This window comes from Grus americana, unplaced genomic scaffold (assembly GCF_028858705.1).
Source record: "Grus americana isolate bGruAme1 unplaced genomic scaffold, bGruAme1.mat scaffold_114, whole genome shotgun sequence".
NCBI lineage: Eukaryota > Metazoa > Chordata > Aves > Gruiformes > Gruidae > Grus > Grus americana.
The window spans coordinates 1-11,892 of NW_026561436.1; the positions used below are offsets into that span (position 1 = coordinate 1).

Below are 11,892 nucleotides of genomic sequence, written 5' to 3' on the forward strand. Positions count from 1 at the left end.
CCATGGGGTGTGTGGGGTGGCTGTGGGGTGTGGGGGGCGGCCGTGGGGCGTGGGGGGCGGCCGTGGGGCACAGGGGGCGGCTGTGGGGTGTGGGGGGCGGCTGTGGGGTAGGGGGGGTGGCTGTGGGGTGTGGGGCACGGGGGGCAGCTGTGGGGTATGGGGGGGCAGCTGTGGGGCACAGGGGGGCAGCCATGGGGTATGGGGGGGCAGCTGTGGGGTGGGGGGCAGCTGTGGGGTAGGGGGCAGCTGTGGGGTGGGGGGCAGCCGTGGGGCACAGGGGGTGGCTGTGGGGTGTGGGGCACGGGGGGCAGCCGGGTGTTACGGGGCAGTTGGGGGCCATGGGGCGTGCAGGGTGCTGGGGGGGGGGGGGCTGGGTGCAGCTGGGGGGTACGAATTGGGGGGGGGGGGTGAGTGGGCGGGGCATGCAAATGAGATGCAAATCCGGCAGGCTGGGCTGCGCCCCCGGCCCCGCCGCCTGCTCCCCGACACCGCGCTCCCCCGAGGACTGCCGGCGCCTGCGGACCTGCAGCGAGTGCCTGGCCCAGCACCCCCACGCCCTGCGGCACGGCGTCCCGGTGAGCGGGGGGACCCCCTGGGACCCCCCCGGGACCAATGGGATCACTGGGACCCCTGGGACCCCCCCCCGGGACCCTGCTGGGACCCCCCGGGACCTCCAGGACCCCCTGGGACCCCCTGGATCCCCCCCCAGGACCAATGCGACCCCCGGGACCCCCCTGGGACCTCCAGGACCCCCTGGGACCCCCTGGGACTCCCCTGCAACTCTCTGGAACCTCCAGGACCCCCCTGGGACCCCTGGGACCCTCCAAGACCCCCCTAGGACCCCCCTGGGACCCCCTGGGATCCCTTGGAACCCTCCAGAACCCCCTGGGACCCCCCTGGGATCCCGCTGGGACCCCCCAGGACCCCCCTGGCACCCTCCTGGAACCCTCCTGGGACCCTCCAGGACCTCCCAGGACCCCCCGGGACCCCCTAGGACCCCCCTGGGACCCCCCAGGACCTCCAGGACCCCCTGGGACCCCCTGGATCCCCCCCGGACCAATGCGACCCCCCTAGGACCCCCCTAGGACCCCCCAGGACCCCGTAGGACCCCCCTGGGACCCCCCTGGGACCCTCCAGGACCTCCCAGGACCCCCCAGGACCCTCCAGGACCCCCCTGGGACTCCCCTGGGACCCCCTGGAACCCCCCAGGACCCCCTAGGACCCCCCCCAGGACCCCCTAGGACCCCCCTGGGACCCCCCTGGAACCCCCCCAGGACCCCCCAGGACCCCCCTGGGACCCCCCGGAACCCCCCAGGACCCCCTAGGACCCCCCACGACCCCCCTGGGGACCCCCTTGGAACCCCCCTGGGACCCCCCAGGACCCCCCTGGAACCCCCCAGGACCCCCTAGGACCCCCCTGGAACCCCCCAGGACCCCCCTGGAACCCCAAGGACCCCCTAGGACCCCCTAGGACCCCCCAGGAGACCCCCCTGGAACCCCAAGGACCCCCTAGGACCCCCCCTAGGACCCCCAGGACCCCCCTGGAACCCCCCAGGACCCCCTGGAACCCCAAGGACCCCCTAGGACCCCCCCGGGACCCCCAGGACCCCCCCGGTACCCCTCTGGGACCCTCTGGAACCCTCCTGGGACCCCCCAGGACCCCCCGGTACCCCTCTGGGACCCTCCGGAAACCCTCCTGGGACCCCCCAGGACCCCCTAGGACCCCCCACGACCCCCTGGGACCCCCTTGGGACCCCCCAGGAACCCCTAGGACCCTCCAGGACCCCCCAGGACCCCTTGGAACCCCCCAGGACCCCCTAGGACCCCCCTGGAACCCCCCAGGCCCCCCCCCCCATCCCCCCCCAACCCTCACCCCACAGCCCCCCAGGCCCCCCCGCAGTGCAAGTGGTGCACCAACTGCCCCGAGGGCGCGTGCATCGGCAGCGGCGGGAGCTGCACGTCGGAGAACGACTGTCGCATCAACCAGCGCGAGATCTTCGCCGCCGCCAACTGCTCCGAGGTGTCGTGCGAGGCCTCCGACTGCCCCAAGTGCACGGCCTCCGGCAAGTGCATGTGGACGCGCCAGTTCAAACGCACCGGTACGGCCCCGGGGGGGGCTGGGGGGCTGCTGGGGGGCTGCTGGGGGGCTGGGGGGCTGCCATGGGGCTGCCATGGGGCTCTGCTGGGGAGCCATGGGGCTGCTGGGGGGCCGTGGGGCTGCTGTGGGGCTGCCATGGGGCTGTTGGGGGGCTGGGGGGCTGCTGGGGGGCTGCTGGGGGGCTGGGGGGCTCCTGGGGGGCCTTGGGGCTTCTGGGGAGCCATGGGGCTGCTGGGGGGCCGTGGGGCTGCTGGGGGGCCGTGGGGCTGCTGTGGGGCTGCCATGGGGCTGCCAGGGAGCCGTGGGGCTGCCATGGGGCTCTGCTGGGGAGCCATGGGGCTGCTGGGGGGCCATGGGGCTGCCATGGGGCTGCTGGGGAGCCGTGGGGCTGCTGGGGGGCCGTGGGGCTGTTGGGGGGCTGGGGGGCTGCTGGGGGGCTGCTGGGGGGCTGGGGGGCTCCTGGGGGGCCTTGGGGCTTCTGGGGAGCCATGGGGCTGCTGGGGGGCCGTGGGGCTGCTGTGGGGCTGCCATGGGGCTGCCAGGGAGCCGTGGGGCTGCCATGGGGCTCTGCTGGGGAGCCATGGGGCTGCTGGGGGGCCGTGGGGCTGCTGTGGGGCTGCCATGGGGCTGCCGGGGAGCCATGGGGCTGCTGGGGGGCCGTGGGGCTGTTGGGGGGCTGGGGGGCTGCTGGGGGGCTGCTGGGGGGCTGGGGGGCTCCTGGGGGGCCTTGGGGCTTCTGGGGAGCCATGGGGCTGCTGGGGGGCCGTGGGGCTGCTGTGGGGCTGCCATGGGGCTGCCAGGGAGCCGTGGGGCTGCCATGGGGCTCTGCTGGGGAGCCATGGGGCTGCTGGGGGGCCGTGGGGCTGCTGTGGGGCTGCCATGGGGCTGCCGGGAGCCATGGGGCTGCTGGGGGGGCCGTGGGGCTGTTGGGGGGCTGGGGGGCTGCTGGGGGGCTGCTGGGGGGCTGGGGGGCTCCTGGGGGGCCTTGGGGCTTCTGGGGAGCCATGGGGCTGCTGGGGGGCCGTGGGGCTGCTGGGGGGCTGCCATGGGGCTGCCAGGGAGCCGTGGGGCTGCCATGGGGCTCTGCTGGGGAGCCGTGGGGCTGCTGGGGGGCCGTGGGGCTGCTGTGGGGCTGCCATGGGGCTGCCGGGGAGCCATGGGGCTGCTGGGGGGCCGTGGGGCTGTTGGGGGGCTGGGGGGCTGCTGGGGGGCTGCTGGGGGTTCATGGGGCTGCCATGGGGCTGCTGGGGGGCCGTGGGGCTGCCATGGGGCTGCTGTGGGGCTGGGGGGCTGCTGGGGAGCCATGGGGCTGCTGTGGGGCCATAGGGCTGCCGGGGGGCTGCCATGGGGCTGGGGAGCTGCTGGGGGGCCATGGGGCTGCCATGGGGCTGCTGTGAGGCTGCTGGGGGGCCATAGGGCTGCTGGGGGGCTGCCATGGGGCTGCTGGGGGGCTGCTGGGGGGCTGCTGGGGGGCCATGGGGCTGCTGGGGGGCCACTGGGGGCCTGCTGGGGTGCCCAGTGCCCCCCCCATAGCCCCCGTGCCCCCCTGTATCCCCACCCCCCCATACCCCCGTGCCCCCCATATCCCCCCCCCCCCATACCCCCACCCCCCCATGCCCCCGTACCCCCACCCCCCCCATACCCCTGCACCCCCCCACACCCCCCCATACCCCCGTGCCCCCCATATCCCCCCCCCCATACCCCCACCCCCCCATGCCCCCGTACCCCCACCCCCCCATACCCCTGCACCCCCCCCACCCCCCCGTACCCCCACCCCCCCATACCCCTGCACCCCCCCACACCCCCCCATACCCCCACCCCCCCATACCCCTGCACCCCCCCACCCCCCGTACCCCCACCCCCACCCCCCCCATACCCCCACCCCCCCCATACCCCTGCACCCCCCCACCCCCCCATACCCCCACCCCCCCCATACCCCTGCACCCCCCCCACCCCCCCGTACCCCCACCCCCCCCATACCCCTGCACCCCCCCACCCCCCCCGTACCCCCACCCCCCCCATACCCCTGCACCCCCCCACCCCCCCCCATACCCCCCACACCCCCCCCACCCCCCCATACCCCCACCCCCCCCATACCCCTGCACCCCCCCCCCCCCCCCCGTACCCCCACCCCCCCATACCCCTGCACCCCCCCCCCACCCCCCCGTACCCCCACCCCCCAGGCGAGACGCGGCGCATCCTGAGCGTGCAGCCCACCTACGACTGGACGTGCTTCAGCCACTCGCTGCTCAACGTGTCCCCCATGCCCGTGGAGTCGTCGCCCCCCCTGCCCTGCCCCACGCCCTGCCACAACCACAGCTCCTGCCCGCTCTGCCTGGCCTCCAAGGGGGCGGACGGCGGCTGGCAGCGCTGCGTCTGGAGCGTCAGCCTGCAGCAGGTGGGGGGCTGCAGGGGGTGCTGGGGGGTGCTGGGGGGCAGGGGAGCCCTGGATGGGGGTGTGGGGGTGCTGGGGGGCAGGGGGAGCCCTGGATGGGGGTGTGGGGGTGCTTGGGGGCAGAGAGGTGGGGGGGCCTGGGGGGCTGCATGGGGGTGCTGGGGGGCAGGGGGAGCCTGGATGGGGGTGTGGGGGTGCTGGGGGGCAGGGGGAGCCCTGGATGGGGGTGTGGGGGTGCTTGGGGGCAGAGAGGTGGGGGGGCCTGGGGGGCAGAGGGGTGAGGGGCCTGGATGGGGGTGCTGGGGTGCTGGGGGGCAGGGGGAGCCCTGGATGGGGGTGTGGGGGTGTGGGGGCAAGAGGGTGGGGGGGGCAGAGAGGTGGGGGGGCCTGGACAGGGGTGCTGGAGGGGCAGAGAGGTGGGGGGAGCACTGGACGGGGGTGTGGGGGTCCCGGCCTGGGGTTTACGGGGGTGCTTGGGGGGCAGAGAGGTGGGGGGGCCTGGGGGGGGCAGAGGGGCGGGGGGGGCCTGGATGGGGGTGCTGGGGGGCAGGGGGAGCCCTGGATGGGGGCGTGGGGGTGCTTGGGGGGGCAGAGAGGTGTGGGGGGGTCCTGGCCTGGGGGGTACGGGGGTGCTTGGGGGGCAGAGAGGTGTGGGGGGGGGAGCCCTGGACGGGGTCAGAGGGTCCTGTTGTGGGGTGGGGAGGTGGGGGGGAGCCCTGGACGGGGGTGGGGGGGTACTTGGGGGGGCCAGAGGTGTGGGGGGGGGGGGGGCCCTGTACAGGAGCTTGGGGGGGTCCAGTCGTGGGGGCTGTGGGGCTTGGGGGGGCTGGGGGTGCCACAGCACCAAGGGGTGACTGGGGAGCCAGGTGTGGGGTGGGCCGTGGGGCACAGGGGGCGGCTGGGGGGGCACAGGGCCAGCCGTGGGGCACAGGGCCCCCCCCCCGACCCCCTTCCCCCCCCCCCCCCCAGTGCATGAGCCCCAGCTACGTCCCCCTGCGGTGCGCGGCCGGGGCGTGCGGGCGGCTGCTGCGGGGGCCGGAGAGCTGCACCCCGGGGTGCGCGGGGGCCCCCCAGTGCTCCCGCTGCCTCCGCCAGCCCCGCTGCGGCTGGTGCGCCCGCCGTGGGCACAACGGCAGCGGCCGCTGCCTGGAGGGAGGCCTGCACGGCCCCCGCCACGGTACGCCGGGGGGCTGGGGGGTGGGTTATGGGTCCGTGGGGTGGGTTATGGGGTTGTGGGGTGGGCTATGGGTCCATGGGGTGGGTTATGGGGTTGTGGGGTGGGTTATGGGGCTGTGGGGTGGGCTGTGAGTCCGTGGGGTGGGTTATGGGCCTGTGGGGTGGGCTGTGAGTCCATGGGGTGGGTTATGGGTCCGTGGGGTGGGTCATGGGGCTGTGGGGTGGGTTATGGGTCCGTGCGGTGGGTTATGGATCTGTGGGGTGGGTTATGGATCCGTGGGGTGGGTTATGGATCCGTGGGGTGGGTTATGGATCCGTGGGGTGGGTTATGGGGCTGTGGGGTGGGTCATGGGGCTGTGGGGTGGGCTGTGAGTCCGTGGGGTGGGTTATGGGGCTGTGGGCTGGGGGTCCGTGGGGTGGGTTATGGGTCCGTGGGGTGGGTTATGGGGCTGTGGGGTGGGTCATGGGGCTGTGGGGTGGGCTGGGGGGGTCTGTGGGGGTGGGTTATGGATCCGTGGGGTGGGTCATGGGGCTGTGGGGTGGGCTGTGAGTCCGTGGGGTGGGTTATGGGGCTGTGGGCTGGGGGTCCGTGGGGTGGGTTATGGGTCCGTGGGGTGGGTTATGGGGCTGTGGGGTGGGCTGTGAGTCCGTGGGGTGGGTTATGGGGCTGTGGGGTGGGCTGTGAGTCCATGGGGTGGGTTATGGGTCCGTGGGGTGGGTCATGGGGCTGTGGGGTGGGTTATGGATCCGTGGGGTGGGTTATGGATCCGTGGGGTGGGTCATGGGGCTGTGGGGTGGGTTATGGATCCGTGGGGTGGGTTATGGGGCTGTGGGGTGGGCTGTGAGTCCATGGGGTGGGTTATGGGGCTGTGGGCTGGGGGTCCGTGGGGTGGGTTATGGGTCCGTGGGGTGGGTGATGGGGCTGTGGGGTGGGGCTGTGGGGTGGGTTATGGGGGGCCTGGGGGTGGGGGGGCTATGGGGTGTCGGGGGGGCTATGGGGGGCAGGGGAAGCCGCGTTCCCCCCCCCAGCCCCTTCCCTGCCGGCCCAGGGCTGGCGCAGGCGTGCGGGGCGGAGGCGGAGTGGGCGTTCCTGGGCTGCCCCCCCGAGAACGAGTGTCTCAACGGGCACCACGACTGCAACGAGACCCAGGACTGCCACGACCTCCCGCACGGCTACCGCTGCGCGTGCAAGAGCGGCTACACGCTGGACAAGTGAGCGGGCGTGCGAGGGGCGGGCGTGCGAGGGGAGGGAGGGTGCAGCCCCCCCAGGGGTTTGCACCGGCTCTGGGGCGCCGCACAGAGCAAAGGGCCCTCGTGAGCGTGCGCGGGTGAGCTTGCACGAGGGCATCGCACAGGTCACGCTCAGTGCCCCGCCTGTGTTTGCCGGGCGGCACGCCTGCGGCTTTCGCACCACCCCGGTGCCCCCCTCGTGCGAGCGAGCCCCGGGAGCGTGCGGGGAGCGCGTACGCATGCACGGGGTGCCCCCCCCCCCCCCCCGTGCCCTGCCGTGCCCCCGTGCGAGCCCCTCCCCGCAGCGCCACGGGGCTGTGCCGGCCGGTGTGCGAGCAGGGCTGCGTGAACGGGACGTGCGTGGAGCCCAACCGCTGCCGCTGCCACTTCGGCTACGTGGGGCACAACTGCTCGGTGCAGTGCCAGTGCAACGGGCACAGCCAGTGCCGCGGCCCCGCCGCCCGCGACCAGTGCCTCCAGTGCTTCAACAACACCAAGGTGGGGCGGCCGTGGGGCAGGGTGTGGGGCAGGGTGTGGGGCGGGGTGTGGGGGGGGCTGTGGGGGGGGCTGTGGGGCAGGGGGGTGGCAGGGTGGTGCGACAGGCTGCTGGGGACCCAGGTGAGGGAGGGGAGCTGGGAGGGCCGTGGGGCAGGGTGTGGGGGGGGCTGTGGGGTGGGCTGTGGGGCAGGCCGTGGGGCAGGCCATGGGGCGGGCTGTGGGGCGGGCCGTGGGGCAGGCCGTGGGGCGGGCTGTGGGGTGAGCTGTGGGGCCGGCCGTGGGGTGAGCTGTGGGGCCGGCTGTGGGGCAGGCTGTGGGGTGGGCTGTGGGGCAGGCCGTGGGGCAGGCCATGGGGCGGGCTGTGGGGTGAGCTGTGGGGCCGGCCGTGGGGCAGGCCATGGGGCGGGCTGTGGGGCCGGCCGTGGGGCAGGCCGTGGGGTGAGCTGAGCCTGCCCCACGGCAGGGCCCGCAGTGCGAGCGGTGCCGGCCCCTCTTCGTGGGCTCGGCGCGGGCGGGGGGCTCGTGCCGGCCGTGCCGCAGCTTCTGCCGCCACAACGCCGCCGTCTGCATCTCGCGGGAGGAGTACGAACGCGCCCGCCGCGACCCCGCGCGCTTCCCCCTCGAGCCCGCCATGGTCAGTGGGGCGCCCCACGGCACGGGGCTGGGGGGGGGTCCCCCGGGGCTGCCCCACGGCAACGGGCTGGAGGGGGGGTGGGGGGGGGGGGTGTCCCGCTCACCAGTCCCATGTCTGGGGGGGGGGGGGTCCCCTGTTTCACCCTGCCCCACATCCTGGGGGTTGTCCCCATCATCTGCCCCACATCTGGGGGGGGGGGTGGTGTGTGTCCCATCTCACCCTGCCCCACACCCCGGGGGTCCTGGGGCTCCCCATTTCCCCCTGCCTGCCCCCCACCCCTCTGCTGCCGGCGGGGGGCGGGGGGGGTGGGGTGGGGGATCCCCGTTCCTCCCGTGGGGCGGCCGTGCCCCCCCCCCCCCGCCCACCCCGCTGCCCCCCAGATCCCCACGTGGGTGTCGGAGGGGCCGAGCGAGGAGGCGGCCGTCTGCGTCAACTGCCAGAACAACAGCGTGGGCGAGCGCTGCGACGGCTGCCGGCCCGGCTTCTTCCTGCTCGACGGCGCCTGCACCAAGTACGGACCCTCGTGCGAGGCGGGGTCCTCGTGCCGGGAGGGGGACACACACGATGGGGGGGATGATGACACCCTCGTGCGAGGGGCGTCCTCGTGCGAGCCTGGTGCGACGGCTTCCCCCTCCCCCCCCCCCCCAGGTGTCAGTGCAACGGGCACGCGGACACGTGCAACGAGCTGGACGGGACGGGGTGTCCCTGCCAGAACAACACCGAGACCGGCAGCTGCCAGGGCGGCAGCCCCGCCGACAAGAAGGACTGCTACAAGCAGCAGGTCAGCGCGGCGGCACCCGCACCCCCCCCCAACCCCCCCGCTGCGCCCCGTGTGCCCACGTCCCCATGGGAACCGTCCCGGGTTGGCCCCACTCCCGCACCCGTGTTGTCCCCACACCCGTGTTATCCCCCACACCCGTGTCGTCCCCACACCCGTGTCCTGTGTCGTCCCCACTCCCACGTCCCGTGTTGTCCCCACACCCATGTTATCCCCCACACCCGTGTCGTCCCCCACACCCGTGTCGTCCCCACACCCGTGTTGTCCCCACACCCGTGTCATCCCCACACCCGTGTCCTGTGTCACCCCCACTCCCATGTCCCGTGTCGTCCCCACACCCGTGTTATCCCCCACACCCGTGTCCCATGTCATCCCCACTCCCACGTCCCGTGTCGTCCCCACACCTGTGTCCTGTGTCGTCCCCACACCCGTGTCATCCCCCACACCCGTGTTATCCCCCACACCCGTGTCCCATGTCATCCCCACTCCCACGTCTCGTGTCGTCCCCACACCTGTGTCCTGTGTCGTCCCCACACCCGTGTCATCCCCCACACCCGTGTCATCCCCCACACCCGTGTCATCCCCACATCCCGTGTCGTCCCCACACCCGTGTCATCCCCACACCCGTGTCATCCCCACTCCCACGTCCCGTGTCGTCCCCACACCCCTGTGGTCCCCACACCCGTGTCATCCCCACTCCCACGCCCCTGTGGTCCCCACACCCGTGTCATCCCCACACCCATGTCATCCCCACTCCCACGTCCCGTGTCGTCCCCACACCCCTGTGGTCCCCACACCCGTGTCGTCCCCACACCCGTGTCATCCCCACTCCCACGCCCCTGTGGTCCCCACACCCGTGTCGTCCCCACACCCGTGTCATCCCCACTCCCACGTCCCGTGTCGTCCCCACACCCCTGTGGTCCCCACACCCCTGTGGTCCCCACACCCGTGTCGTCCCCACACCCGTGTCGCCCCCACTCCCACGTCCCTGCCATCCCCCCCTGTGTCGCCCCCCCACCCCATCCTCACCCCGTCCTCCCTGCCCCCGCACTCAGCCCCCCATCCCCACCCCCCCATCCCCACGCCCCCCGTCCCCACCCCCCCCCCGCCGTGCTCCCGTCCCCACGGTGCCGCTGAGCCCCCCCCCTCTCCATGTGTGTCCCCCCCCCCCCAGTGCGCCAAGTGCCGCGACTCGTTCCACGGGCACCCGGTGGGGGGGCAGCAGTGCTACCGGCTGATGGCGGTGGAGCAGGAGTACTGCCTGGACCCCACCTCGCAGAGCAACTGCTTCCACCAGCCGCAGCTCCAGCACCTGGGGCCCGGCCGCACCGTCCTCTTCGGCGTCCAGCCCAAGTTCACCAACGTCGACATCCGCATCACGCTGGACGTCACCTTCGGCGGCGTCGACCTTTTCGTCTCCACCGCCTACGACACCTTCGCCGTCGACGTCGACCCCGCCACCGGCCGCCACGTCGTCCGCCTCCAGACCCCCCACGCTTCCTCCGCCGCCGCCGCCGCCAACGCCAACGCCACGCGGCTGCGGGAGGAACGCGCCGGCGGGCTGGTGACCTACCTGACGGTGCGGGAGGCGGCGGCGGCGCTGGTGGTGCGGGGGGTGCGGGACCGGCTGGTGCTGACCTACCCCCACGCCCTGCACCCCCTCAAGTCCAGCCGCTTCTACCTGCTGCTGCTGGGGGTGGGGGGCCCGCGGGGCGGCCCCTCGCAGGGGCTGCTCTTCTTCCGCCAGGACCAGGCCCACATCGACCTCTTCGTCTTCTTCTCCGTCTTCTTCTCCTGCTTCTTCCTCTTCCTCGCGCTCTGCGTCCTGCTCTGGAAGGCCAAGCAGGGGCTGGACGCCCGCCACGAGCAGCGCCGGCACCTCCAGGAGATGAGCAAGATGGCGAGCCGCCCCTTCGCCAAGGTCACCGTCTGCTTCGAACGGGGGGCGCCCCCCGGACCCCCTTCCCGACGACGACCCCCGCTTCCCGCCGGCGCCCCGCTCCCCCCCCAGCCCGGCGCGGGGCCGGTGACGCTGGAGCCCACCGAGGACGGGGTGGCGGCGGTGGCCACGCTGCTGCTGCAGCTGCCGGGGGGGCCGCGGGGTCCCCACCGAGCCGCCCTGGCCTCGGCCCTGGTGACGCTGCGGCAGGGGCTGCAGGAGTACGGGGGGGGGGCCCCCCGGCGCGCAAGGGGGGGCTGGCGCACGAGCTCACCTCCATGGCGCTCTGAGGGGGGGGGGGGGCACCCCTGGACTTTGGGGGGGGGGGGTTTGCACCGCTCCCCATGTTTGCAGGGAGGCGTGGGGCACTGCCCCCCCCCCCCCCCAGTATTTTGGGGGCGGTGCGATGCGTTACCCCAACGTTTGGGGGGGGCAGGGGCTGCCCCACACAGCACCCCTGGATTTGGGGGGGGGGGGGGGCAGCGCATCACTCCTGTTGGGGGGCTGGGGCTGCCCCCCCCGACACAAAACGCTCCAGTATGGGGGGGGCAGCGCGTTGCCCTCTATTTTTGGGGGGGGGGGGGAATGTCGGGGTGCTGCCCCCCCCTTTACATCTGTATTTATTGGGGGGGGGGGTGTCACTCCAGGATATTTGGGGGGGGGGGGGGAGGCTCCTTGCCCCCCCGTCTGTGCCCCTCCCCCCAGCTGTGGGGGGGGGGGTGTCAATAAACACCGTTCGTGCCCCTCCCCCCGCGGTGCACCCCTGAAATCAGCAGGACGCGGGGGGGGGAGGGGGGGGGGTTGTGTTTATTGGGGGGGGGGGGAACAACACCCCGCGCTTTGGGGTGAATCCCGGCGGTTTGGGGGGGGGACAGCGCAGCTCGCGGGCAGCAGCCCTGGGGGGGGGAAGGGGGGAGGTGTCAGCCAGGGCCCCCCAAAACCCCTCGGGGTCCCCCCCCAGAGACACCCCCCAACCCCGCCTGTGTCCCGCCCCCCCCCCCCCCCCCAGTCCCTGCTGCCCTTGGGGGCGCCCCCAACCCCCCCCAGGCTTAGGGGGAGCACCCAGACCCCCAACCCCCCCCCCCCCCGGGGGGACCCCCCCGAGCCCCTCAGGACCCGCCGAACCCCTGGGATCCCCACGGCC

At 74.4% G+C, this 11,892-nt stretch overlaps 1 protein-coding gene across 1 annotated transcript; it reads left to right on the forward strand.

Annotated features, from left to right (window-relative positions):
- Positions 1 to 422: 422 nt before the first annotated feature.
- LOC129200425 (multiple epidermal growth factor-like domains protein 8) lies at positions 423 to 11,039 on the forward strand (the record flags this gene model as incomplete). Its single annotated transcript, XM_054811778.1, has 10 exons — positions 423 to 575; positions 1,889 to 2,099; positions 4,282 to 4,496; positions 5,463 to 5,670; positions 6,719 to 6,881; positions 7,205 to 7,397; positions 7,861 to 8,031; positions 8,412 to 8,542; positions 8,680 to 8,812; positions 9,984 to 11,039. Coding segments are annotated over exons 1-10 (2,634 nt in total), but the record flags the coding sequence as incomplete, so codon positions are not given.
- Positions 11,040 to 11,892: the final 853 nt, after the last annotated feature.